Source organism: Mercenaria mercenaria, chromosome 6 (genome assembly GCF_021730395.1).
Source record: "Mercenaria mercenaria strain notata chromosome 6, MADL_Memer_1, whole genome shotgun sequence".
NCBI classification, from domain to species: domain Eukaryota; kingdom Metazoa; phylum Mollusca; class Bivalvia; order Venerida; family Veneridae; genus Mercenaria; species Mercenaria mercenaria.
The window spans coordinates 78,877,168-78,900,689 of record NC_069366.1 but is presented as its reverse complement, the minus strand read 5'-3'; the positions used below and the strand labels follow the sequence as shown (position 1 = coordinate 78,900,689).

At 32.0% G+C, this 23,522-nt stretch overlaps 1 protein-coding gene across 1 annotated transcript in view; it reads right to left on the bottom strand.

Moving 5' to 3' along the window:
- Positions 1 to 23,522, bottom strand: part of LOC123548443 (low-density lipoprotein receptor-related protein 4-like) — a 49,249-nt gene that overhangs the window by 8,827 nt on the left and 16,900 nt on the right. The window contains exons 5-15 of the mRNA XM_053546414.1: positions 15,930 to 16,086; positions 14,080 to 14,190; positions 12,942 to 13,121; positions 12,525 to 12,683; positions 11,872 to 12,037; positions 11,316 to 11,450; positions 6,627 to 6,735; positions 5,958 to 6,123; positions 5,318 to 5,449; positions 2,455 to 2,685; positions 1,815 to 1,992 (exon numbers count right to left, since the gene is read on the bottom strand). Coding sequence (XP_053402389.1) covers positions 1,815 to 1,992; positions 2,455 to 2,685; positions 5,318 to 5,449; positions 5,958 to 6,123; positions 6,627 to 6,735; positions 11,316 to 11,450; positions 11,872 to 12,037; positions 12,525 to 12,683; positions 12,942 to 13,121; positions 14,080 to 14,190; positions 15,930 to 16,086 — 1,724 coding nt within the window. The remainder of the gene's footprint in view (positions 1 to 1,814; positions 1,993 to 2,454; positions 2,686 to 5,317; positions 5,450 to 5,957; positions 6,124 to 6,626; positions 6,736 to 11,315; positions 11,451 to 11,871; positions 12,038 to 12,524; positions 12,684 to 12,941; positions 13,122 to 14,079; positions 14,191 to 15,929; positions 16,087 to 23,522) is intronic.

Sequence of the window (23,522 nt, the reverse complement as noted above, 5' to 3'; positions counted from 1 at the left end):
TAACTTGGAACAACATGTTAGTAATGAAATGGAGAAAAAGAGACGAAAGCAAACCTAACGATGCCATGAATATAACTGCTATTTTAACTTATGAATACATCTAATCGAAACGAAAGCACAGTATATCACGTAAACAAGATTCGAAAGGAACTTGTTTTTCGCGAAAAATGTATTTCTCCCACCTTTTACCAGGCAGAAATTGTAAAACGCCAAAGAATAAGGGACATAACTCGAAGAAAATCACCGAAACATAACATTCCAACTAAATATACAACTGGGCCTGAGTTCAGATCAAGGAATTTGACAAAGCAAGGGTCATAACTCCGCTGAAAATAATTTAATCAGAATAAGACGGTTATATGCACAACTACATTTCACACATCTTACTTGTGAGGGTTGGTGAAATTGAGCCTTATAGTACACAGCAAGTGGTGAAAATAATGTAAAATATTGAAAATGAAGGGCCATAATTCTGTTGCAAATCACTGGTCCAGAACATGACGATGGGTATGTATTACTAGGCTTAGTATTGATACCTGCTGTAAGGTTTGATGGAAATATTCCAAAAGATGTAAGAGAAGTTGCCAAAATAAAATAAGATTTGACAAATAAAAGGTCATAACTCTGCTGAAAAACACCAAACCGGGACATGCCCATGAAATGCACAACTAGGTTAGGCATGATCATTTTGTAAAGTTTTGTGTAATTCCTCCTGGTGGTGTCAGAGCAGTTGCCCGGAAAAGGTAAAATACAACAAATCAAGGGCGATTGCTCCACTGAAAATCTCTGAACCAGATCATGCCAACAATATGAACAAAACAATCAGGCTTTGCACTGATCACTGCTGTAAGGTTTGACTAATATCTGCCAAATAATATAAGAGAAGTGGCCAAAACATCATAAAATTTGAAGAATCAAGGGCCATAACTCTGCTGAAAATCATCAAACCGGAAAATGCGTAATGACTATATCAAACCGTAAAATGCTGACGATATGCACTACTAGGCTTGACAATGATCACTATTTTGAAGTTTGGTGTAACTCTATTCAGTGGTGTTGGAGGAGTTGTGTTGACAAACTTTGTGGCTGACAGACAGACGGGCAGCACTGAACTCAATAAATCTGCCCCATTATGTGGGAGACATATTACATCTACCCCGTCAGCCACTTTCAAACACCAAACATAGTGTCTAGCTGTAAAAGGTCTTGTCACATGCCTGCGTGTCTTAAAATAGTCGTGTTATAACACATTTAAAGCCCTATAGGTTCATAAAAAATCAGGATTGAATTTTGTATTAAAAATAAAATGATACCGTTTTCCCGAAGATGTACATTTTTGTCTGATATAACACCTTTTGATTTTAAAAAGTCAATATCTAAGACGCTTCTTTACAAGAAGTGATTTTCATGATTAAAGCAAACTAGTCACAACACCGTTTGAAATATAGACTGGGATCAATATATTTAAAAAGATGAGCATTAACCCGTTCTAGGTAGTATCGTCAACCATTCTGACTGACTAGTCGATCCACCTTGTGTATCAAATGTATATTTTTCACTTTGTGTTTGTTTTGTGTGGGCATATCTTAATGCTACTAAAGAAAACACTCAAACATATTTATCAAAATATACATAATTATTTAAATAAGTAAATAATGAATTATACATAAAATTATTCTTACACGTCATCATTCGACTTTCATTCCAGCACACCAGAGGTTTACCGTTGCCACTTCCCGAGTACGCCAGACCTCGGGTGAATTTAGAAGTAACATAACTATTATCATACATGTAAGTACTTTTAAGACTAATACCCTTTCCCTGGATGAACAACAATGTCTCCAAGCGTTTCTTCAGTAAAATCCTTCTTCAGCCAAACATTTGCCCCAGAAGGTGTAAGCACACCAATATGTGGATTAGAGTGTGAGGTTGTTGTATAGTACAGATTTCCTGTGGTCATATCTTTGTCCATCCTATATGGATAGGAATTACCTAAGACACATAAACACACACAAATATGTTTTGAGTTCGTGTACGGTACCATTTTTATGTCGATTTTCAAAAGGAAAAATCTTATCATTCGTGGGAGAGGTGGTGGTGGTGGTGGTGTGTGTGTGTGGGGTGGGGAGGGGTAGTTTCGTGGATATTGTGGTTGCATTAATTTACGAAGTCAAGTTCAAACAAACAAACAAATTCAAAATAAACTTCATTTTTAAAACATAAAATTAACCACTTGTTGCCTGTCGGATACCGCCCGTTTTTTGCAAAACAAAATAGATAAAATAAATATATAAATAAAGAGACTATTTAAACGTATATTTGACCATACGATACTTATAAAATCGAAGACGTACTTCTAGTTTTGTAAAAGATCACCTATGGAGCGGTAACCTGAACTGCTGATTCTCTTCAAGAGAATGAAAATAACATAAAATAAACAAACGTCATAATTACCTATATTGCCAATTGTTTGTTGGTCACTCCCGTCCAATTCCGAGCTTGAAATCGTACTCTGTTTATATTCTGACCAAATAATTCTCTTTGTGTTCGTATCAAAGTAAACACCCATATATATGTCATTGTCCATGTTAACTATCGCATTGATTTCTTGGGTCTGCAGATGTATCTGGTTCAAAGTATTATGGGTCCAATCTGACACCAAAATAAAGTTGTCTGTGGCAACATCTGAAAAGACAAAATAAAGCTTGAGGCTGACCTTAAATTCATCAGAAACATAAGATTATGAAAACGTTAAGAATATATGATCCTACAAGGTATTATAAGTTTCAACAATTTAAAATTTCAACGGCTTAAATTCATTATTAATATTACAAAGGTATTTCTTTAAAAACAGAACTTGAGCAGGTTTGATCACAAAGAACTGTGCAGTTATATTTTTTTTTTTATTTATCTCCTAATATTTGGAGGGCACTGTATATATTGTAAAACAATAATCACACTAAAACTAAGTAGTCCACGGCAATATGGAAACAAATGCAGGTTATTTCAGATTTGTTTAAGTGAAAATTTTATGTAGAAAGAAATTTACTAAGGTCACACTATATAACCAAAAGCAGCACTGGTTCCATCAGACACTAGATTAAAGCTATATATAGCATAATTTGAGAGAAAAGGTATTTTGAATATTGGGTTTTAGATTTCGTCTAATTATTTACAGAAAAGCTTTGTCAAATGACACAATTAATATAATGGGACATTTTTCTGACACAAATATACAGATGTCCGTGGCAAAATTTGAAAGAATCCAAGCTCATTTGAATCCAGTGTATGAGATTTGGATTTCGAAATTATATGTAGAAACATTTTTGGGTTTAACGTCACACAAAACAGTATTGGTTAAAATTGAACAAAAAGATAGTTCATAACACTTTGTCAAATTTGCATTATACATAACAAATCTTCGTCATGCATAAATTCCGGGAGAACTAATGAAATTAATCATTGCAGTTTTTACTGACAATAAATTATCTTTCACAATAATTATCACATTATACCTAAACAAGTAATAAGAAATATAGCCATTAAACTCTTTGTAACATGTAGTTCTGTTATTCTGTTACAATACTTAAGGAGGTAGGTTACCTTCATATTTGTATGTGCGCATGTCCAACCGGAAGCTAACGTGACGATTTACGACGACGTTTACGACAAACTAAATGTGTTTGTATATTCATTCTTCTGAAAACAAATCATGAACCTGTCTTCGATCTGATGCTTTATGGTTTAATAATTCACAAATAATGAATAAATTGCCGCAGAAACGCTTCAAAACAATGTTGCCTTAAAATGACGTCACTGACGTCATGACGTTACGTGTCAGTTACCGCGCAAAATTAATAGTTTTTATCTCGAAAGTACGTAATTCTGTGCATTTTTTTTTATTTTAACTATTTTCAAATAACCATTATTTGCTGAAATATTTTTATGAGTCTTTTGATCTGAATAAAAATCAATAGTTTGCTTCTTTTATGTAGTTATGTTGAAATGTTATGCGGAATGTAAGAAAATGGATGATGGTAACCAATGTTATTTGGAATATAGTTGGGTGAAAGGTTACTTGTTACGACCATTTTCAAATAAAAAATCTAGCAGTTTGATTTGTAATGCCTATTTTTCAGGTTCCGTTGATAATTTGTTACGTATATACTAAAACTAAGATCTAAAATTGTTCAAATTTCGGTAAAAAAATGTGGTTTCTTGAATTGAATTGATGTTACCATGGAAACGAAGCCCGTGACCTATGTATCTAAATGTAAAATTCAAAAGCGTTTACACTGGTCTATTTAAGAAACACAGCTTCGGCTTTTTATTTTCATTTCAACAATATCCATGAGAATAATAGCAGCATGCTGAACGATTTTTCCATGAAAAATGCCAGACGAGGGGTACTGCTTTAAGTATTCTAAGCTGTGAAATTTGTTTGAATAAATGCAAATAACACGAAAATATAACTTACGTTACAAATAATATGTTTTATAGCTACATTAACTAGAAAGATAATCTTATTCAATATCTTTTATAAGAAACTACGACAAAAAGCAATACAAAAGCTATTTTAAACATCTCTGTTGCCATGGTTACTTTAAACTTTAAGAAAAATAGGGTACCATGTAAAGTGCTTGGTATTTTGCTAATAATATTGCCCAATTATTCCATGTTGGTCATTAACAGAATGGCACTGAAGCCGTCGAAAACCCCTACTTTTATACATAGTTGTTTAAAAATGAGAGAAAATGCGTTACCATGGAAACACGAGCCCCGCGACATATACATTTTAAGCTTTTATTAGAAAGATAACGTATATACTAGTAAAATTATCAATTATGCAGACTTCTACGGATATGAATGAAACTAAAATACACTGAAAAGTGTTAAATATCCGTATTTTCCTTCTTCTTTCAATATGAAAAACCTTTGGAGGGTCATGTTCTTCAAACCTGGATAAAAATTGAACTTGAAGGGACAGAGACAAACGAAATTGAGATTGTAGCAGTTAAACCTTCATATTACACGGAATACAAAAATGTGTTGCGGTTCAACTAATTTGAATTTACCCTTGTAACAAGGTAACCTACCTCCTTAAATCAAACAGTGGGTTCGATTTTCTGAATCTAAAATATCCCTTTTCTGTGAATTTGTAAACGGTTGGAAGAAATAATTCACACTAAAGGGTGAAATGGTAGTCTTATGTTTTCTTTCAGCATAGTTTTTTGAATGTAGTGCACATTTAAGGCGATTAAAAGTGACGTTTCAAAAGGAGTTTGACTCATACAAAAATGCATGTTGATATAGTTACCTGAACGACAGCTAACTTTGTCAGTGTCAAGCTTAAAGCCAATACTGCATTCACAAACTTTGACCATAATATCTCCAGAATACTTAGGTATACAGATCTGTTCGCAGCCGCCATTCATATATGCACAAGGATCTGCAGATAACATTATCAGTTTGTAAATGCAATTAGTTTTAATCGCACATAATTTTGACTAAAGAAACTAACAGACTACTTAGAAATATAAAAATATAACAAACTGATATTTTTTCTTTCTGTCTCCTTATAAGAAAGATCATGAATTAGGTATGTATAATTGACTACAAAAATAACATTGTGCGGATAAGAGATTTCTATTCATTTATTTATATGACTTTGATGATCTTTAACTATATAACATCAAATAAGTTATTTCTAGTTGTGTTCTAACTTTTTGTTTTCATTTTATCTTCGAATGTTTCGCACAATTGATTATGTAACGGCAACATAATATACCCAGAAATTTTAGAGATGGAGTCTTAACTCATCAAAACCTTTTCGGACACTTTTATATTATATAATTATACGTTTTACAAGTACGCATACACGTTCAAGTAATTGCAGTAACATCCGTAAACTCTTTTCAAAGACAGTGATTGTGAAGTCTATTGATGTCATTACATACTTGCTGCTTCGGCGAGTTTCGGTTTTATATCAAGCACTTTCATGTCTACTAACAGCGATGATGTGTTACTAAGAATGACATGCACTCCTGTTGTGTCTGTACCATAGTTTTTAGACTTCCAAACGTTGCCGTACCTCGGGTCAGTGTACACCCAAGCTAAATAATTCTGAAAACGAACGCTAATTGGATATATATTAGCTGATTACACCACACAGACGTACCTCCTAGACAGTTTTAAATTCCATCAGTGTTTGTCTTTGATCTAATTTTTCACGAATGTACCATGTCAAGACTTTTCTAAGAGTAATGCTTATCATTGTTGATTAAAATTTGTTTTACACATAGCGTTTGAACAATATATAAACTTTACTGAAACCAGAAATAGACATATCATAAAGCTTTGCTAAATGTATACATTCTATATTGCTTATATGCTTTGTTAATTGACATTTTATACTTTATTTGATAGATCTATGTCTAGATACATTTTTATTTTTTTACGAATTTTATAAACTGATAACCAGATAATTTCAAATTTTACTAAATACACCTGTTTACGAGTTGGGAAAAGATGGATGGGTATTGTAAACGTTTGACGAAATATTTTTCAATGTGAAGTAAAGTAAAGATGTTTGCTGTGTTCTCGTAGAACATACACATGTAACATACGTTATAGTGGAGAAGCAAGTAAGCAGTTTTGTCTTCAAGAACTGCAGCCAGTTGATCAGATCCATTCAAAGATAACTGGTGTACACTTCCGTTCGCTATAAAGTAAAACCTGAAACAGAAAAACCTACCATTTGTTTTAAAGTTAAATGAAAATCATACCCGTTTCAATAATATAAAAATTAAACTCACTCTCTTGTACCAAAACTACAATTAACGTTGAAGTTACTGGTTTCTCGTTATATCACCTAGTAGCGAGTAAGATATGGAACAAAAAATGGCAAAGATGTTCCCGTTTGTGAAGAAAGCACCAAATTTTGCATGAAATTACTTTAAGGTATCCCAAATCCTACAAGAGGAGGAGACACGCTATATCTGCCCTGGAACCTCCTTTTAAATCAGTTTATAAAAGGGAGGTAAAAATGTCTTGAAAAAAATATTTTTTTACTAAAGTCTTTTGAATTGAAATTTATCTATAAAGTAATGTTTCATATGATCTAAACATGGATAACATATCACTAGCATAGACAAACAACCATTTGGTATTGACAAATATACAAAGTTTACTACAGAATACTCTTATTTTTCAAGATACATACTAAAAAGGGAGGTAATCAGATTTTACTGTATGTTTAATTTCAAAACTGCGAGTGAAAAGATGTTTCTTACGAAGAAAGAATGAAAGTTTGTATTTAAGTATTATAAAGTATACTGGATCAGGAATGGACTACACATACGATTTGTTGGCTTGAATAGACCAAAACATGAGGCCCCAAAGGGGAACTACCTTTTTTATTTCTATTAAATATATCTAGAACAATTTCAAAAATGTTTATTCATTACCTTAACCAATTATAACCCTTGAAACAAAATTTATTCAATTAGATTTTATAAGCATTCAATACACATGACTCAGGAAAAACAATACGAGGTCCTTCAAGGGAAAATTGTTAAAAGTCATATTTTAAGGGCAAATTATTATTTCATTTGTTAAAATATCATATTACTGAACTTAACATAAGTAAAGAAACACAATTCATGGATCTTATATATATAATATCAAAAAAGTAAAACTATTCATATGTTTAGGTCCACGAGGTAACCTATATATCTGGATTTATTAGGGCAATAGATTTATCTAAAAAAGAGAGGCCTTTCAATGGACCATTTTTTATGTTACATAACAGTATATGAAATAATCATGTTTTCAAATCAAATGACTCATCCAAAAACCCATAAAATAAAAGAAACTTATATTTACACCCATTCAATAGATATCTAAGAATTCTAATAGGCTTTCCAGTTCTTCTCTAATACATTTGTTTGACAAATTTATATTTTCATGAATGTGTTATTGCACTGGCATTTGATGGTTCTATGAAGTGTACATAGTAATGAAAGTGAAGTGTCATTACTGGTCAATCCAGATTCAACAGAATTAAGCAATGCAAGGGTCACATTTATGGTATACAGAAACTAGATAGAAAACTGGCGCGGAAAAAAAAATATAATGGTAATCGCAAAATGGCGCATGCAAAAAGTCCTCCTACATTGCTCTGTAGAGCTTTTTTCCTTCCTTTTTTATATTTTTGCTGAATTACATAATAGATCTATCCTTGACATATAGGAAGCATTTTCGCAATAATATGATAGCATGACAGATTTATTATGGAAATGTAGGTCATACAATTTGGAGTATCATTTTTAAATGATATTGTAATTTGTTTGTTTGATCGAAGTACATGAGCCCCAATTTTCTTTTGATGTTATTTTTCCAGCACTGACAATATTCTTTAAGAAAATGTAAAAATATAAGCTACAGACATTTAAAACGGGTCCTGCTCTGTGCTGTAGCCATTTGAAATTTGTCAACCTTATCTAGAATATAGAAGGCCAGCTATTTAGTATGTTCATACCTTAATGTCTTTCCCCAAACATGGCTTCGTATATAAATATTAGAAATGTGAACATCAGGTAATTTAGATATTTTCATGCTGTCTATTTCCTTTTGGAACTAGAATGGTATCTGGCACCATTTACTGACTTACAGCTTGATACCTTTGTTTATAACATGATCATGTATTGTTCCAAAAGTTTGAAGTCACAACATGTGGTGCACTAGCTGGTATGCGTGCGACAAGGTACACATTTGTTTGCCACAGATGCATAAAAACAAAACCACAAGGGGATAATTTTACGAGCAACCAATACTGATACACACTGGTATTTTCTATAGTAAAACAGTTTGCTAGTTGTAAGCTGTAGCTTCATTTGACTGTTCCAAACAGTTCTAGTACATGCTGACTAATTCCGTAGCAAGCCGTCTTTTTGGCATAAAAACAAGGACAAAAATCCAACAGGAAAAGACACATCCAAGAACGTAGACTTAAAGCTAACATTCTTTATAATGCATTATCTTGTTGTGATACTGTCTCAATACGTTTGCAAGGCATAGGATATCTTTACTTATGGTTATGCCGTTTTTAAAGATTCAAGAAACGCACATGACATCTGGAAGGATAGGTTGTTCTATCATGCAAAGAAATATCAAAATGAAGCCAGAGAACAATTTTCTTAAGCAATTAGACGTAATGAAAGCAAACCCCTGAGAGATGTTCACGTATGCAGCAAATAACATTATATCAAGCAGGTTGTAGACAGGCATTTATAGCATGCATTGACATTGCTAATCCTGTCAACTGGAAATGGTCAAGAGAACTGGTACTTAGCTTTAATTATGCAATATGCTTCATAATTAGCTGCTATAAGTTGGAGGAAACTCATCACTGTAACTACAAGAATACATACAAAGTCAGATATAAATGCATCAAGCCAATCCTGTGTACTTAGACATTTTGAAGGCATGTGTGCTAGAGAGTGAAATACTGGCAAATTACAGTTTTAGTTAAATATTGAAAGGGTTGTTACACTTAAAATTAAAAGCTGTTTGTTTAGGGTATCCTGGTCGTAACTTTTCTTTCAACTTTTGTAAGTTTATCAGATACATATTATTACTATATGGGCTGATTTGGAACCTAAGACAGAAAATACACTATTTCGTTATTTATCAGAAGGCTTAATATGCAAAATAACTGTAGCTCAGTACATTTTAAGGAGACATTGTTTATAAACTAATCGATTAATCTTTACCTTAAAAAATTTACATCTAACTCTATTTGGTATGACTTTCTTTATTTCTGTATCATATTTTCATTTTAAACATATTTTGATATGTAACTATTTGCGTTCTTGTGGTGTCTGCAGGAAATCACTGCTCTTTGGAGTGGTTCAGTGAGAGAGACCGTCTAGTGGTAAAAGTGTGTCAGATCAATAGGAAGGTCGTTGGTTCAAACCGTATAAAGGTTAATCTATCATACAATACCAGTGCTATTTTTACCTATTTTTAAGAAAGCGGAATTTAGACTGATTCTAAAACTTGAAATCTTAATCAAATTCAAATAAACTAAAATCATTGAATATAGTATATAAATTAGCAATAATAAATACAACAATACATTTAGCTCACATTCCATATTCTTTTGTTGTGAAGAAAGCATAAGGATGATCGTATTCTTTAGCTTGAAGTCATTAATTGTCTTGAAAAACATAGAAATTATGTTTTGTATAATACGTTTTACATGAATTTACATTAGTTATTGAATTTACAAGAAAAACACAAAATAACCCCTTCTTTAGCTACTCTTTTGAATGCTTAATAATAATATTCATAGGGAAATTAAACTATCGGTACTCCATGTAAAGTATAAGTACTGTAAACTTAAGTTGATTATATGAATTACAGTATGTACCTATATGTGAACTTGTTTTATAAAATACCCTTAATGAACCTCAAAATGTAAAGAATGTTTAAATAATATTTTGATATAATTTTAAAAATACTAAAATAAGTTTTGTTTACAAGAGTGATAAATAATTCACACTAAAAAATAAAGTCATCCTGTAAATGAAATTTTTAAACGATTTTCCCCCTTTTAGGGCCTCATCTATGTCATTTGTCAGTGTCCTATATATTAAATGTGTATAAAATGTAACTAAATAAATATTATGTCAATAATAGTTACTTATCTAGGTTATAAATTAACCCTTTGGACATTGCTTACAAAAATATATGATTAAAACACATAGAATATAGGTCCCTTTTTGGGGCCTCATTTTAAGCTAATTGAGGTTAGCGAACAGCGTGTCTCCTCCTTTTTTTGGATTCAGCATTCTTCAAAATAGTTACATACAAAGTTTGGTGCTTTCTTCACAAAAGGAAACATCTTTTTCCTATAACCTACTCACTATAGCTTTTGATGTCATTTTGGTTTGATTTACCTTACACACACAATAATAATATGGGACTTTCTAGCTATGATGGTGGAAGAAGACCCCAACTTCATCTTCTGGCGTTATTTCAGGAACTGGCCGATGCATTGTTATAAAATAAGTTGAGTCTTTTACATGTTAAGACTATTACAGAATATTTTTTATGAAAACATCTTAGTAGCCTCAGGTTTGTGAAATAATGTCCAATAAATTACTGGATCGAAAGTTTAATGGCAGTGCATTGATGTTTTCTTCGAATCTATGTACGAATTTTGATGTTGGTAAAGAAAATGTTTTATAGAGAATGACAATATTGTAACAGATATTTTTGCAAGAAGAATTCTGCTTAAGAAATATACTTACAACCGTGCCTCATTATCATAAATAAGAGAGGTTACATCCGCTAATCCTGTGACAACTGTCCTTAGATCCGTTCCATCAACAGTCATTGTCTGTATAGATTCATTTCCTTGATTGCCTGCCACCCACGCTAGCCGTCTTTTAAATAAAAAGAAGAATGATTACAAAGGAAGAAAGAGTTAAATGAAGATAGGTGTATTCTTGCTCTCATAAATTTAGAAGTACTTAAATTCATTTACTAGCAAACTACTATATAACCCTGGCATTTTTTTGCAATAATTTGTGTTGTTATAAACATGCTCAATCATCGTATATAAATTTGCAAAACAAAGTTATAAAATAGCTTTTCACTCTTTATACAATTACAAAATACTAAGTATGCTTTTTTTGCAAACGAACGACTAAACGAATTTATTTCCACCATACAAATGACAGCATAAGCATTTCTTAAATCAATACCTCAACTTGATATCAAAATTAAACAATAATATCATTCAATAAACAAAACAGTTTTTTAAACAAGACACTCTTTCGTTCGAATTTCCCTTGTATAGCTTACCGTAGTGTTGATAGAATGATAAGATTTCTTGGTTTTACTAGAGTTAGTTTTGCATCTATCGAAACCCTTCTAGTAGATTTTGTATCGACATCCACGAACCAAATGTTGCCTGTGCTTGATTCAGACCAGTATAAGTTTGTAGAGTAACTGGTGTCATATGCCAAGCCTAATCAGAAAATCAAGAACTTGAAATAAACTTGCTGCAACAATAATCATATATTGCGATCGAAAGATTCGCAGGTCTAAACCTCAATATTAGTAAAAGACCGCCCGATCACCACTCATATTGGTGCACCAGTTTCCAAATTAAATGATTAACAGAAAGTTCAATGTTTTTTTTTTAAATGTACCTTAACCTTTACCATGCTATATTTCTAACATGGACTGGTCTATAATGCAATTCAAGCAGTGCCTCTTGTTTATCAAAGGGGTGTTCACTGAAAATTTACTGACTGAATAGCGAACAGTGCAGACCATGGTCAGCTTGCACGTGATCTTAGCCTGCACTTGCCGACAGCAGGCTAAAGGATAAACAGAAATCATTAAAATGTACTGAAATAAACCCTTAGAATTGAATATATTGGAGGAATAAACAAATATAACAATCAAGATAGGTCAGAATATACTAATTTATAGTTAAAATGAAAGCATACCACTTATCACTCCAGCTGCTTGAGCTATCACTTCTTTGGCATCGTTTTCTATCGGCAAATCTACTGGTCTTTTATATAACTTGTTGCCCGCAGTGGCAATAAAGACATTTCTGTTTTCAATGTCCAGATCGAACAGTTTGATCATATCTCTAGGTGATGCTAAAATCGGTAAAACAAATATAATTTTATAATATCACGATGAAATGAAATCATTAACTTCAGATTCAAGTAAGACAATGCTGCTGCAAACAATGGCGTACATTTGTGCAAGCATAAGTACAAATTAAATGTTGAACGACATCGCCTATACTCTAGAATTTACAACAAAATATCACTACAATTTGGATATAAGGATACGTTTGTCCAAAGCAAAGTCAAAAATTGTCTCTTTATTGTACACAATTAACTTTAAATTACCTGTTGGTAGCGGTGGTGGCGTTGATGAAACAGATGCCGTCGGAGTAGGATCAGGCAATCCAATGACAGTAAACTTACATACTAAAACATAAGCATGCGTGGCAAACGATCGGATGTCCCACATGCAAATATGTGTCGAATTTGCAATGACAATTGCTTTGTGGAAATTGGCAAAAGATTCTGAAAATGCGAAACAAAAGATATTTGACGAAAAATCTTCATATTTGTTATAATTAACCGTATTACATTCTTACATCAAAATTAGAAAAAAATATTCGCACGTTCTAACATCAGTCCCGTGCATAAGTTTATTTCTTGTTTTATATTTACATTGCCTTTGTTTTGGTTTCTGAATTTTACGAATTGATGTACTTCTGGCTTGCTTTTGCTTTTTGTAAATTACTGTAAGATCAAATAATATGCATTGTTCAAATTATCTTTCGTGCACTTTACTTAAATACTAATGGAAAAAAAACTAAAGCGCGCAGTATCTTTTCGGAAAGAAAAACTAAATCCTGCAGTGTCTTCGCTTTCTAAAGAAATAAAAATAATTTGAAAAAATATCAATTTTGAAATTTGATACAACTAACATATGAAAAAAAAAAACACCCGATAAGATCAAGAAATAAAATTCATATGAATTAATAAGATGTTTCAATCTGACTAAAGTACTTGATCTTCTAAACGAAGATCTGAGAACGACCCATTCACATTCGTCTTCTGTATATTTTGGATTTCCATTATTGCTATTTTTATGTTATCCAATCAGACGACGTGTTCGATTGTCAAAGGATAAGAAAAATATGCGGTTATTCCAGGATTCGAACCCGGGACCCCTCGCTTACAAAGCAAGTGGCCTACCGACTGAGCTAACCGGCTATCTGATACATTACGACATAAGAATTGTAAATATCAAAAGTCAATGCTACATGTAGATTTGCAAGATGTTGTAAGCTAGGCTCTGATTGGCTAGCGAAAGAGCCGTCAGAACAAGGCAATGAATAGGTCGTTTTCAGATCCTATGCGTAGCGTAATATAGGAGATGTACTTTAGTCAGATTGTAAGATGTTTATATATATATTAGATATTTTATAGATACAGTATTATTAGTACATTGAAACTACATGAGTACACATACCCTGACAGGCCCCAGTCGTTGTGTTTTTCTTGTATCCCTCTGAACATACGCACGTGGCAGTATTAACTTCGGATATGCAAAGGTGGTCACATTTTTTCGTATCACAATAATCTGCAATGATAAAAGAAAATAGATAAGAATAGTGAACAAAAAATGTTGTGTTTTACGTCGCATTGGCACAAGTATAGGTCATATGGCGACATTCCAGCTTTGATGGTGGAGGAAGACCCAAGGTGCCCCTTCGTGCATTATTTCATCACGAGCGGGCACCTGAGTAGAACCACCGACCTTCGTAAGCATAACAAAAAATATTACAACTGAAAGGTACTAAACATGTTTTACTCTACATTCACTGTAAAGTATTGTCATTCCACAAAACATTGGACACAATAGTTAAAGAGAAATCCGATAATTTTTTTCCTTTCATAGAATTTTTTTAAATTCATATATATGATAGGAAAATGTGTGCTGAAAACAATGAACAAATAAAAATAATATGTCACCAGGCTTGTTTTTGTGAAAAATTGCTTTGAACACACCCACTGTTGCTGAAACTGCCAGCGATTTTTTTAATTTTCATAATTTTCTGCTTTTTTATAAATACCAACCAAAATATACATCCAGGCAGCACAATACGGTTTTTTTCTTATTACAGATTTTATCATATACTTACTTGATATCATAGTCATATCTGTAATACTCTATCCTTACAAAGATGGGTACAAATGAAATAAAATATTGTTTCATATTTACTTTTGTGAACTTTTTTCAATGAAAAATACCCATAGTGAAGAATATTTTTTTAAATTTTGAAAAAACTCTTTCAAAGAATTTTTTCCTTTTTTTCTTGTGTATAGATAATTGTATTGTGAGCATAAAAAGGGCTAAAAATGTATGGGTCACCAGGCTATTTTTTATGTTAAGACCGCTAGAATACAAACACTTGTTCGGACGGAAATGGCGCGAACCTGCCCAAATTGATTACATGTATGTCTGCTAAAAGTTTAAAAAAAGTTTTAAAAATTCTTAATTCTTTCTATAATTGCATACTAAATAATCTGAAAGGTGATATTGTCTTATCAGTACTAAGTCAATTATCTTACATTATATGAAAAACACTGTCTTTATACTAAAATGCGATGTGAAAACACAACCACAAAAATAGCAAGATACCTGTCAGGCATGATACTTGTCAATACAACATAAACCAGTATCAACATTTGATTACTGATATAACTTATCAAAAATGTTATTTCATTCAAGATTCCTCATATTTAAGATTGTCTGTAACATGTTTCAACAAATGTTGACTTCAGTTCAGTTTTCCATAGAAAGTGTCGGCTGCGCAGAAAGATGCGCATTAAAAACTATAGGAATTCCCTTTAACTCTTACCCTGCTAAATTTCTAAAATGGACTGGTCCATCATTCAATTTGGGCAGCAAAGGAGTGTTCGACTGAATAGCGAACAGTGCAGACCATGATCAGCAGGTTTTATTATTTAACGAAATCAGAATATATGAGTATATTCAAAGAACATCATTTTTTCCCTCTTATATAAGGATTACAAACAAGATTCTATATAAACACATTGGCTTTAATCCACATAAAGCTGACAATATATGCGAGCGGGAAAATGTCTTATCCCACAGGGAAGAATAACATCTTTGAAAGCAAGGATTATAATGTATTTGAAAATCCTCAATATACACGAATTGGCTGTCATTTTATTTCATGCCTTACGCATTGACTTTGAGATGCATTGAAGAGCTATACATTTCGATAGAAATCGTTCATAACAAAATTTTTAAATGATGGCCATTATACATATTTTCAGAATGTTACTTCTTACCTGAGTCTTTAAGAGGTTGGTTATATTCGCCATATGTAGCTACACCGTAAATTGTTTCTGGAGGAGAAAGGTTCAAAACTGATGACTCTATACTGCCAGTTGTTTTATTAAATGTGTACAGGTTGTCATTCCGGATGTCAGTAACGTAGACGACATCCTTAAAACAAATTTAATGTAAATTTAATTAAGGTGATAAAAATCAACATCTTATTTAGTTTAAATTCACAACACAATATTTCTTATACTATATGCTGATATGTATTATCCATATGTTAAATATAACATTGTTGTGTAAGGAAACAACTGCAACACGCATCAGTGTACTTTAAGAACAGAGTTTCATATAAGCCGGTGCTGAGAGGGTTAGGGCGAAAGTGGAAGAGGTGGCGGCCTTAGGGGTGTACACTTTTCTTTACCTCAACAGTACAGCATAACCATGTCTGCTATTATTTTGCGCTTCAAGTAGATCTTGTAGTTTTTTAATCATTACGTAATTTCATGTAACATTTAGAAATAACAAAAGATGTGAAAACCACTTTCAAAAGTAACAAAGATGTTTTATTCATTTCGGATCACTAATTTTGTGTAGCGGTCATCAAAGCGTGAGTATCTTTACATCAATAGCTCATTTTAGTCTCGTGGTTTTAGTGACAAAAGTGCTCTAGAAATCATTTTATGAGGGCCGGCATGTTAATGCCCGAAGACAACATATTTGTTGAAGCTTGAACCTTACCGGTTACTTTGATAGCTGTCTCCAAAAAATATAACGATGTTTTATGTAAATTAGAGGGGTCAAAAGGTCATGCTATAAAATTCTGATTTTACAACTTTTTTGTGTAGCTTTTTTTTCAATGATTATGTACTGGCAATTTTTCTGGAAAATTGTACCCTAAATGTATTATGAAACTATTTTTAGTCACTTAGAGTTGATGCAAAGCTAAAACAGAACATGACAAATAGAAACAATGTCTGAAATTAGGGTCAAAGGTCGTGCACTTTATCTATTTACGTTGAGAAAAGTCATCTATAGATACTATTAATATGTTATCCAAAAGCGATCAATGGAATTCATTCAAACTTCATAAAAAGATTAAGGACATTAAGGAAAAGTGCTTTGTACAAGTACAATAAATGTATCTAGCTTACTTTTTGAATTATCTCCCTTTATTAAACTTACATATAACATTTCTTTTCCAAAGAATAACTCTAAATTTAACCAATCATTTTTGTTGAAATTTCACACAACGATAAAGACCACTGAAAGAAACTGAAGTGTATTAAATGATGAGTCTATCTCGCTCATTTTTTAAATTATCTCCTTTTATAGAATGTAGTTGTCTGAACCATATTGTTAAACACAAAATGACATTACTTTCTATTCAGTGGTCTAAATAGTACTTACGTTACTGGCATCAGTTGATCGTTACAAAGCTTTTGTCAAAAGGTTTGTGGTACCCTACTTGCGTAAGGGATTGTTCAATTATATAGAAAACATATCAGCAGATGGTCACAATCAATACTATAGACATAAAGGTTAATATTTACCGTATTATGTACTTGTTAAATCAGACCTCAGCTCGTTGGCACTTATGTTATCATCAATATATATCATGTACAGCACAACATATGATCTTTGATAGTTGTATATTCCCTTTGTCTGCATATTTAAATGTTTGTATATAATTTAACACAGATATCTTAAGCATTGTTATAGAATATGGGGTTCCTTTTTGGCTCATCTGATTTTTTGCTCGATTATACGAAGTGTAAGGAGAGCTATCCTTCTCGACCAGGCGTCGGCGTCTTTCCGCGTCCCAACTTTGGTTAAAGTTTTTGTTTTTTACACTTTCTCTTTTTTCTATTTATCTCTGTAATTACTTAATGGATTTGATTCAAACTCAAAATAGTTATTTTTCATCATCACCCACATCATCTGACCTAAAGGTCATAACTCTGGTACCAAAATTTCGTGATTTGTCCCCCCTTTTCACTTAGATTTTCAGGTTAAAGTTTTGATGCACTTTCACTCTATCTGTGTTATTACTGAATGGATTTGATTCAAACTTAAAATAGTTGTTCAACATCATCACCCTCATCATATGAAGCAAGGTGCATAACTCTGGCATAATTTTGTCATGAATTATTTCCCCTTTTTACTTAGAATTTCAGGTTAAAGTTTTAAAGCACTTTCACTCTATCTCTGTTATTGCTGAATGGATCTGATTCAAACTTAAAATAATTGTTCAACATCATCACCCACATCATATGACACAAGGTGCATAACTCTAGTTTTTTTTTTAATGAATTAAGCCCCTTTTACTTAGAATTTAAGGTTAATTTTGATGCATTTTCACTATATCTCAGTTATAATTATGAAATGCATATTTAATTCAAACTTAAAGAAGTTGTTCCACATCATCACCCACATCATATGACACAAGGTGCATCCAATCTTTAATGAATTATGCCCCCTTTTTGCTTAGAATATACTTATATAGTGTTTGATACACTTTATCTTTACCTCTCTTATTACTTAATATTTTTGACTCAGGCTATTGTGCAATATCTTCATCCACCATTGGAATCACTCTTGTGACAGCTCCAGTTTCCTCAGATATTCCAAGTTTTACTATCAAGCATCGAAATAGTCGAGCGCGCTGTCTTCTGTGACAGCTCTTGTTTGAAAATTATTGTCATCACTTGATCGTCGTCGACCTTGGCGTCTGCGTCGGCGTTACCTGGTTAAGTTTTATGTTTAGGTCAGCTTTTCTCCCAAACTATCAAAGCTTTTACTTTAAAATTTGCAACACTTGTTCACCATTAATAGCTGACTCTGCACAGCAAGAAACGTAACTCCATTCTGCTTTTATGCAAGAATTATGGCCCCTTTTGGACTAGAAATATCAAATTTCTTATTTAAGTTTTATGGTCAAGTTAATTATATCCTAAACTATCAAAGCTATTGCTTAAAAACTTGTAGCACTTGTTAACCATTAAAAACTGACTCTGTATAACAAGAAACATAACTCTATCCTGCTTTTTGCAAGAATTATGGCCTCTTTTGGATAAAGAAAATATCAAATTTCTTGTTCAAGTTTTGTGTTTAGGTCAGCTTTTCTCCTAAACTATCAAAGCTGTTGCTCTAAAACTTGCAACACTTATTAACGATCAAAGACTGGCTCTGTAAAGCAAGAAACATAACTCAATCCTTCTTTTTGCAAGAATTATGACCCCTTTTGGACTTAGAAAATATCAGATTTCTTGCTTAAAGTTTGCGTTTAGGTCAACTTTTCTCATTAACGGTCAAAGTTATTGCTTTAAAACTTAGAGCAGTTATTCGCCGTTTAAAGCTGCAAGTACAGTAGCTCTACATTGTTTTTTGCAAGAATTACGACCCCTTTTGAACTTAAAATATCATGGGTATGACAATATTTCTATTATACAGAGACAAAAAAATGAGATGAGCATCTGCACCCGTAAGGCAGTCCTCTTGTTTTATTTCAGCATGCTTTCATGGTAATATATGTACCGATACTTATATTTACTTTTGAAACAATGTACTGCATAACATATGTATAATTCGATTTTATTTATATTTGTGAGTTCTTATTACAAGTCGCTTTTACATAATTTTAATGAATAAAATGCCTTCTCCCACAATTTACCACACTTTGAGCAATGACTGTCTACCACTGAGTACTAGTATATCATGCTTTGTTTATCGTACCATTTATTTCACCAAAATCTACGTTACATTAACACTTAAGATTGGCAAACTTTTCAAAGTTACACAATGAGTATTAGGTTACTGTGCTTAGTTAACAAGCATCTTAAAATGACTTTTGAATAATTCTTTATGTAAATTACTTTAAAGTGCATTCTTTCGCCAGATGCAGCTTATTAGTACATACGTTACTTAATTAGAGTATGTCCTTTGTGCATTTAAACTCTCTATTGATAGAGAGTGAGTGGCGCAGAAGTTAGCAGACTGGGCTACAGCGGTCCGGGTTCGATTCAAGGTTGCGGCTGATATCCAGACCAGTGTTCAGTACTGGTACTTTTTCCAGTACTATCGGTCTAGAATATATGCTGGGAAGGTAAATATCACACCTGCCGTGGGCTCCGCTGGAAATAAGTTGTTCCATCCATTACAGGTGGGGACTTTCGTCCACTACCCACTTTAAACAAGAAATTTTACCTTTTTTAAAAGTTTTATATCAAACCAAGTAAAATTGTTATATGCCGATAACCTAGATGAGTTTTCATATAGAAAAGCAGTTAAATATTTCCGAATGTTTATATGAACTCATTGCTCTATGCTGCTATTCTGCTAATTTCACATAAACGAATTATTTAACAATACTGAATATTGTTCTGTAATCATGAGTTTACAAGTACCGGTACATGTACATGTTTTAGCGACTCCCACATACAGCCGGCATCTTCCTTACATGATACATATATTGGTTTGCAATTTTTGTTGATATATTCCAACGACGCGACTTAAATATTCACCATTATAAACAATATGACATGTGCAAAGGTCAAGGTCACATGCACCCAAATTAAGTTTCCTTTTTGTTTGAAGATGAAATTACTTCCCCTTTATATCATATAGTATAATAAATATGTTTTTCTTCAGTAAATCAGTTTTAGAACTAATTCAAAAATGAAATTACGATTGGTTCTGATAGATATATAAAAAAATTCACATAAACGAATTATTTAACAAACCTGAATATTGTTCTGTAATCATGAGTTTACAAGTACATGTACATGTTTTAGCGACTCCAACATACAGCCGACATCATTCTTACATAATACATATATTGGCTTGCAATATTTGTTGGTATATTTCAACGACGCCACTTAAATATTCACCATTATAAACAATATGAAATGTGCAAAGGTCAAGGTCACATGCACCCAAATTAAGTTTCCTTTTTGTTTGTAGATGAAATTACTTCCCTTTTATATCACATAGTATAAGAAATGTGTTTTTCTCCAGTTTTAGAACTAATTCAAAAATGAAATTACGATTGGTTCTGGTAGATATATAAAAATGCTATTAACAATATTACATTTCCTGAATATGAACACAGACGCAAGTCACAACTTTATTGAAAGAATATTTTTTTGGCAAAGTTTTTTTTTTTTTCAAATATTTACGTAATTGAATGGTTTATTATTAAAACATTGATGAAGTTGATAAATAATACCCTTTTATATGCAAGGTTTCAGTAGGCAATATGATCATGTTTATTTATACTTCATAGCACTTACTGCGACCTTTGGATCTTTAAAATATATTTGTGACATTTAAACTGAGAAGCATCTGTATGATCAAACTGCATTAGTTAGATAAAAGAAAATTATCTTAACAAGAAATCAGAAATATTTGGTTAAGTAGTCTCAACCCGAATTAAAACAAGTCAAAGCTGTCCGCAAGACAGCGCACTTGACATTTTCTCATTGCTTGACTCTAAATTAGAGCTTTGCCAGTAAAAACTTTATAAAACTTTAACCAAAAAATCTAAGTTAACAAGAGGCATAACTCTGTAAAAATTCAAATCAGAGTTAGAGTTTGTTTCTCCTGGTGTAGATTTTGATAGTAAAAAACTATTTTATGTTTCAGCTCAATAGCTTTGATAGTAACAGAGATATTTGACTTTATCAAAAACTTTAACAAAAATTCTTAGTCAAAAAGGGGCATAACTCCATCAAAATTCAAATCAGAGTTATGGGTATTGTTTCTCCTGGTGTAGACTTTGATAGTAAATAACCATTTTAAGTTTCAAGTCAATAGCTTTGATAGTAACAAATATATTTGACTTAATCAAAAATTTTAACCAATAGCGATGCCGACTCCGATGCTGGGGCGAGAGCAATAGCTTTACTTTTTCTTCGAAAAGTCGAGCAAATAAAGCAACGAAATGAAACATTTAAAACTTTACAATATGTCCTGCCGGAAGGTGAACTTCAACAATATTTCATGATAAAATGTATGCAAATATTACATAAAGATTTATTGGGACGTTTTTAATCTGTAAAATAAAAGCTTTCCTAAAATTGTATATAACTAATATATACTGAACAAAATAGCTAAGTGCCCTTCATATTTATTAGCCAATATCTTCGAAAAAATAACATAAAATACTTTTTGAAATGTAATGTACACTCAGAACAATATGTAATTGATAAAATGCCGAACTTACAACAAAGCCAAAACACGTCTTCAGAAATAATATATCATTCTACGATTTAAACCATTTTTTGACAGGTCACAAAATGTAAACAAACATGTTAACAGTGTGCATGTACATACTAAAAACGAAAACGTATTTTGGGAAGATAATGAAATAACTTCGTTAACTTGCTTTTTCTAAAAACAGCATTCACCATTCGTGTCATATTTAACCATTCGCTAGAAAAAAAAATGTTAATATGAACAGTTCTTATTCTTACAAATAGTATTCACTTGTTCACTAAAACACAGCTTTTATGTGTTTTTGTGACTTTTTTACAAATGGGTGAGTTAGTAAATTGAATAAAATTTATATGTTGGCGTCACTTAATATTTTTGAAATTTTATTATGTTATTAACAACAGTTTGTTCTAAAAGTATGCTAAATTTCAAATTTTTATTTACAGAATTTACAAAGATATTGGAAAATTAGCAAATACGGTTAGCTATTTTGTTCTGTATATATACCCTGTGACCTTTAACCTTTATATATGAGCATACAATACGTTTTCGGGTGCGAGTCATAATTTATTAATTGGATACAAGTGTATGGTTTATTTAATCCTAATATTGTAAATCAAATCCTGTATAATGAGAAATTATTCATGAATCATTGCATCAGTGCCAGAAATTATGTGAAAATATCAGTTTTAATACATGACCTTTTGACCTCTATAATTTGCATATAGTGGTCATATATTTTTTGGAGACAGCACCCAGATGAACCAGGGATGTTTAAACTTTAATAAAGTCTTTATCTCCAAGCATTAACATTCCGGCCCTCATAAACTTTTTTCAGGGGCTAAAACCACCAGACTATTTTCACAATAAAATAAGTCATCAACAATCATTTTCTGCATTCAGCTTGACATTTACATAAAAGCTAAATATTCAAAACGGAAGATTTTTTTTTCAGCAAATGAAGGATGTGAAAAGTTAGTTCAAATGAAAAAAGATTACTCAAAAACAGTTACTTTCACAATGAAAACTATTACTTTTTCGAGGTTATTGACACGTGGAGTCACGACGAATGTGATGACGTCATTTTAATCAGAAAGTTTAATCAGTATTTCAGCATCAAACCGACCGGAAACAGGTTTATATAATTGTCGACTGCATGTACAAACACATTTAGTGTCATAAATTCTCAGTATCTGTTTCCGGTCGGACATGCGGCGCACAGTTAAATATTTGAGTATACTATTATATCCTTAACAACCTTTGAAACAGTCTTCGAATTCATATTTATGAAATAAGTTTCAAAAAGTTTATGCAAAAACAAAACAACACATATACATATATATATATACATATATATATAATAAAAAATGAAACAAAGTAAAAAAAAC